The 6,871-nt window shown below is 37.0% G+C and overlaps 1 protein-coding gene across 1 annotated transcript in view; it reads right to left on the bottom strand.

The window, feature by feature from the left end:
- Positions 1-601: 601 nt before the first annotated feature.
- Positions 602-6,871, bottom strand: part of LOC140167522 (1-aminocyclopropane-1-carboxylate synthase-like protein 1) — a 67,050-nt gene continuing 60,780 nt past the window's right edge. The window contains exons 12-14 of the mRNA XM_072190828.1: positions 6,100-6,239; positions 2,192-2,345; positions 602-663 (exon numbers count right to left, since the gene is read on the bottom strand). Coding sequence (XP_072046929.1) covers positions 602-663; positions 2,192-2,345; positions 6,100-6,239 — 356 coding nt within the window. The remainder of the gene's footprint in view (positions 664-2,191; positions 2,346-6,099; positions 6,240-6,871) is intronic.

Genomic DNA, 6,871 nt, shown 5'->3' with positions numbered 1-6,871 from the left:
AAATTAAAATGGGACTATCTGACAGTAAAAGCTAACATTTCATGGAAAGGAAATACTAATCTATTGGAAATATTACAATGTGGCTTTAAAGAAAATAACTTCATTTGGCATACAAGTATATCGTTATGAATTTGGCAGAGTGACGAATCGAGAATTTTGAGCAAATTGAGTTTTTGTATGCTTATGATTATGTTTCAGGTTATCTTTTATTTCCACCAAAAATTAATGGTAAATCTTACTCACCGACGTAGTTATTGAAATTTTGATTTGGACAAATCGCGCCTAAGTGCGATAAATGTATTCGGCAGAGAGACGAATCGTATACTTAGCTCGAGGGATATATCGATTATTTCAGAACATGCAAGTATTGCCAATAATTCGTGTACATTCACTTCTATAATATACATTTCAAATGAGTGCTCATGAATGTTCTAAATTTTTAGAAGGACCAATGGAATGGTACCAAGATTTTAAAACGCCGTTTTCTCAGAACAGCAATTTTGCGTATCGGCACTCTGCCGTGTTCATAACGATATGATCAGTTGACTTCAATTTTGTCCTTTTTTGTTACTTTAAAAAAAAATTACTTGTACATCCGTCCTCATATTGCATGACCTTGGCTTTTTTGTATCTCCTGGCACACCTTGGCTATTCTCTCCATACCTTCAAATAAAATCAAACAAAAATTGACAAAACTAAATGACATATGATTAGGTGACATTTTTACAATAAAAACATGACTGTCCAATAAATTACGTTGTCTGTGAAACCCTTCATGTGGTGACATTTTTGAGTTTTGTAGACAAAATACATGGCATAAACAACCGTTTATTCATGAAAATATATGAATGAACCCCAAATACCTTTTAACGCATGAGGAATATGTGACCAGCTCCAACAAAACTTGGAACAAGTCGCTAGGCATGTTTTTGAGTTATAGGCCTTTAAAGATGACATTCCCATAAAAAAATAAAATTTTGGAATTCTTAATTTCATGGTATGTGACCTTGGGACTGAGTGGACTTTTAAATTTTGGAAAGTACTTATTAAAAAGAGGTTTATTTAATCAATAATTGACAGTTGAACCATGTGTATTCAATCCTGTGTAAGGCAAGAAACTAATTAGCACATTACTCAGACTAGCAATTTAGCAAAAATGTCAAGGTATCATTTACAAAATTATCCATATCTTGAAAACTGTTGATGCTATGTATATAATTTTGGCATCATTTTGAAGCTTATTGTCCCGTGCTTACATTTTTATTCAAATGATGAAATGTCAAAAATGTTGTTCCTGGTTTTGTCGGAACGGGTCACATATGAAAACAACAACCAATAATCAAATGAGCCATGTAATTATACAGAAACATAATGTAATAATATGGCATAAATATATCTGATGAATCAGTAAGAGCTGCTTAACCCCCTGAGCACTACCTGCCGATCTAACATTGTCTCTGATGGTCAATTAGATGATATCTTCACTTTAATCACCAATCAGAATGGGGCTCTGCAAATAATTCACCCCAATATTTTTGCGTGGTGAAATTATTCTGACAATGTTGCTGATTGGTCCAATTGATAATGAAAACTTCTTTTTGGCCAATCGGCAGGTAGTTCTCATGGGGTAATATTGAGAGCTATGGATAGTTTCACAATACTTTAGAGGTCATATATGATTTCAAACAAGTCTAAGCTCCCCTGATATAAGCGAGTAATTGAAAGTTGAAGTTGAAGTGATTTTGTGTACACTTTCTATGACATGTGCAGTTCTACTATGATATTGCAGAGCATGATGGGATACACCTATCAGCTGCTGTGGAATAGATGAGGAACATTAATCTACAGGTAACAAAAAAAGGTCTGGTTTGAGTAGGGGTGTGCTCCTGATAATTTGAAAGTGGACCCATCAAAATACCAATATATACCCATTGATATCGCAAACTTAAAAAATTTTGGCCAAATTTAACACAAATTGTCTTAATTTTTCCATTTTCCACCAAATTTAGGGGAAATTTCAAAACATTTGGCTACAGTGAGGCAAAATTGGGCTTTTTTTCAAGAAAAAAAATGGAGAAAATTTTGTCAAACCCAATTGATTTTTGAACATTAGTCTTTTTACAGTTTTTTTTCTCTTAAAAAAGTTATTAATTTTATTTAAAATTAAATAAGCAGATTCCCAGTAGCTTACCTACTCTGACGACATCTCTCTCCCTTGAAAAAATAATTCGAAACCAACCAATTTCAGTGCTATAGAAACCAGCAGATGGTGCTATGAATATTTTATTCTCTGACAATTTCTCAGATAATTCCTGTTCTGCTTCAACAGTAGTAGAGGTAAGGTACTGGAAAGAAACAAAATATGAAAAGATATATTATTAACCCCAAACATACTACCTGCTGCAGTAGCATAAGACTACAAATGTAGATTTTTTTTTTAAATTTAGGTTTGAATTAAGATGTCATTTTCGATTGTACAAAAGTATAAAAATTGTGTGTTTTCATTGATGGGATTACCCTGCTTAAACAAAGTATAAATAAATAATTGTTTTATACAACAGAGTATCAAAGAAAGTAAATTTTCTTCCAAATATGTCTCAGAATTTCATGATTTTCAGGTATGAAAACTGGTCTTGGAAAAAAACACTGAAAACTATGTTTTTTACTATTTTCTGTGAATTTGATTAAAAAATAGGCTGAAAAACACTGAAAACATTAAACGAAAAATACTGACATCGGCCAAAACGCTGAAAATTTTCATGCCTGGATTTTAGAAAAATAAAAAAACCCTTTTAAAGGGTTAAGCAGCGCCAAGGATTTATCATTTAAATATTGGTACAATGCACTTAAAACCCACCCATAATCATATACCAAAATCGCTGAAAAGGTACGGTACCCTAAAACCGTGGCACATCCCCCGTATACCTCCAACCAGGGAGATCCCCTCCCCACGTGTATTTTGTATAGTGTATGATCATGAGAATTGAATATTTCGGATAACCTTGCTTTTCCTTGTGTTTATAACACTTTTTAATCAAAGTTTTTACTCCCGTCCTCTATCAAAGTAAGTTGTCAGCCCTGTTGTTGTCGACTCCGTGAATTCGTTTATTTCACTGAATACTAGCTGTGTGAACTACATCTAGGCCTATACTCACACGCAAAAAACGGGAGTTGTGAAAGATAAGATTAATTACATAGACCATGCTGAGTGACGACCAACATCAAAATGATGACGTAACAGCTGTTGATCAGTCGCTAGTATCCTTGACTCGCAATGCATTATGGGGGTTTCACTCTCATGTAATCTCTTTCTCAGTCAGTTACTGACATATGTAAAACAAACCCATGACAAATGACCAATATTTTTAATCTCTTTCTCAGGTACTGCCATACAAAACAAACTCATAGCAAATACAAAATGTGCATGCGCATTTTCGATCTCATTTGAGCTCGATTATCGTATGTATTTTGAATGGTGTATCAACAAAAGTTGAGGCATATCACCTATCGTATGCAAGCCATTTCGGTGAAATTAAATAGGGAAGCATCGCCTGCGGGCGCTGCTTCAAAAAACCTGAATTTGCTGGTTGTTTGGCCTAAGCAAAGGGGGGGTGCTATTATAGCCCTCACTTTTGTCACTCAGTCAAGGGGAAGTAGGGTGTCCGCCCTATTTTTTTCAGTCTCGCCTTGTGAGGGCAATTATCATGTTAGAAGGCTATCACACTTTAAAGCAAAGCTGTATACTGTAGCTAACTACTACCACATTTGTAAGAACATTGAGCTTTCAGTAATGGCAGGAGAAGGGAAAATAAAAATCACGATGCAAGAGCGGACTTGGCCCATGCTGGGGCAAGTCTGCCCCTATGGTGGGGTAAGCTAAATGTAAGCTAATAAATGTAGGGTCCAAAATGAGCAAAACCTTTATATTTACAACTTCGGCATTTATGGTTTTAGGGCATAAACGGTGGTATGAGTAATACTGATACCACTTAACTTCATAAAATATCTTTGTAGTTTATCCTTTTAAAAGGTATTATTATCAATATTTTGTGTAATATGCCGATGGGAGAATATGCCCCAGAATTTCGCCTGGGGAAAACACAGGGCGAACTTGCCCCTTCGCATACAGGGCGGACTTGCCCCAACTGTACTTTTTTTCTTTGCCTCATATTATGCCTACTAAACACAATATGTCGATCTTTTAATTGCATAATATGTTTGGGCAAAACATTCACCTTCCAAATAAATATAAGAACGAAAACCGTCTCTGCAAGGTCTTGAGATTATTACAATATTACTACCGTATTCATTCCAATAAGCACCCAGGGCGCTTAACAAAGTCATTTTTTACCTGGTTTACCTAATTTGTTCGTAAGGGGCATTTATTAGAGACAAATTGACGTAGGTTATAAAAGGGTCCTGAGACAATCTAGTAGCTTTTCTGATGCAGAAAATGTATTGCAAGTTTACACAGGACTTGCAGTCCTCCAGCTATTTCACAGTATATCGACATCTCTCTGTCACTTCAATATTAATGGTACCAATAGCAAATTGAAAATACCCTGGGTGGGCGCTTATTGGGGCATGGGCACTTATTGGAATGAATACGGTAATTCAAAAAAAGTTAACTTCCTTGACTTGGAAACGTGTTTGACGATAATTTCTGTGGCGGGATGTGTCGGACTGTCTTGTTTTCTTGGGTACTTAGCTATGCATGACGTGTGCCGGCTAATTACATCATCACTGTACTTTTCCAGCAGTCACAAGATCAGAAACATGGGGTGGGCAGACTTGCCCCGAGGGCCGACTTGCCCCGGTCTCCCCTACACCCAGTTAGGCATGTTAGGGGAAATGCACCTGTCAGGGGAAGGGGGTATAATTTATACAGCTGACCACTTTTGTCAGTCAGTCGAATTGCACCTAATCTGGGGAAATGCACCCGAAAATGCATGGGGTTGAGTTACAGAGGGTGCATTAGGAATGTGTTTTTCGCTCGCCGCAGTATCAAATCATTCCTAGAATTGTGTGAAATGGACCAGCTTCAAAAAGGAGGTTAATAGCTATCTAGGCGCCAACCTGTCAGCTTTATCGTAATGATAACAGATGTTAATGCCTTGATATGTCTTGACATAAATAAAAAATGTTAAAAAAATTGTGCACGTAAAGTTAAACGCGCCGAGTTTACACGTACAGAGGCGGTTTGTCGGCACGCTTGCACTAACGAACTTGAGGTGAACCAAATTATAACAAGCATTTAGTCTACTATTAAACCAATTGGTCTATACTAACAGAAAACTGATTAGTCTTATAACACGTGTGAGGCTGAATAGGCACAATAATGGTACTATAATTATACGTACACCAGTACAACTTGAGACCAGTCCGGTGTAACCGTGGTCTTAAAAGGAGGGCGACTCTGCCCTTGCAGAGTTTCATCTAATAGAATAGGCCTATGTGGCATTTATACAAACTCCATGCAAATGATAATAAAAACGGGAAAACCTATTTTGTTTAAATGTTGGAATGGCAGATAACACGTACCAGGCACTAATGCGTCACACCAGTGGTACCCTGGTGATAACACATGAGCCTTTAAGTGTCAGCTATATTATTTATTAACCTTGAAAAGATGTACCACAAAGACCAAACAGGCTCTAAATTCAAGGCTAGGTGAATTTGGCTGCAATTTGCAAAATTTGCTGTACAATGTGCGAAATTGGAGGCACTATTTAGAAATTTGAATGCCAATTAAGTGAAATAGATTGCACACATGATTCGCTGAATTGAAATTGAGAATGTAAGCGTTCATTCAATTCCGCGTGAAAAAGTATGACACAATTCTCTTGGTCGGGCTGACGTCACAAAGGGGAAATAGCCTTGTAAAACCAGTGTGGGCATGTGCAGTTCCCCTTTCTCGAGCTGGTTGCTATGCGCGCGCGTGCGCAAAGGGGACAAAGTTCCCGGATGTCCGACCGAGTGAATACTAAACTGAATGACCAAAGTTCAAAATTGGACGGGGAAACCTATATTATATTGGTATATTAATTGGTAACGTTTTTGCCCATTATAGTATGACCCATTGCGATTCCTACTTCTTACCTTGGAGAAATCTGTCCATACATATAGACCAGCTGGTCTGTGTAGGTATGGTATCTCTAACTTCTTGAGTTTATCTGTCACTATCTTGTGAGACTCCCTAAGTCGTTGGTGATAAGTTAAAAAGTAGCTGTTTAGAAAATCTGTAACGGGCAAAGTGCAGAATATGTCAAGTTTAACAAAATTATGTGTTTGCTTTGTGATTCAATCATGTTACACAATTCTATGGGAAGTCCAGGGCTGGTTGTAACAATGTGCCTATTTTTGCTCAAATAGCTAGCATTTCTGTGATTGGATAAAATAATTATTAGTAGCTGGTTCATGGAGGAAGAATCCTTTATTATCACTGTTATTGACATGCATGTACATGTATTTTGTACCGTTAAAGGGGAACAGCCCAATACAGTTTGGGTGTTAAAACTTACTCCGGTGGAATAGGTTGTAACATTGCTGGGTCAGGATGTACAATGTAACAGCTGAAATATGAAGAAAAGCTCAACAACCTTCCTTAAGGGGACACAATGTATAGTTGGTAGAAGAAAAAAAAAAAATTGATTTTCAACTTTTGTTACCAGTGTGTAATTATTTTTTGAGAAGAATGCAAAAATAGTCACAAATTTATCAAGGGGTGTAGTACCACCTGAAGGGGTGGTGCAATATTAATTATGTGTACCCCCGGGGTAGTGAATTATAAGCTATTATATGGGGGCTGACGAAGTTATGGCAGGCCAAAAGGGAGAGGGAAGCATTTTTTGATAGGTTGAAAGGGGGGGAT

This window comes from Amphiura filiformis, chromosome 13 (assembly GCF_039555335.1).
Source record: "Amphiura filiformis chromosome 13, Afil_fr2py, whole genome shotgun sequence".
Lineage (NCBI taxonomy): Eukaryota > Metazoa > Echinodermata > Ophiuroidea > Amphilepidida > Amphiuridae > Amphiura > Amphiura filiformis.
This window is presented reverse-complemented; position numbering and strand designations above follow the sequence as displayed.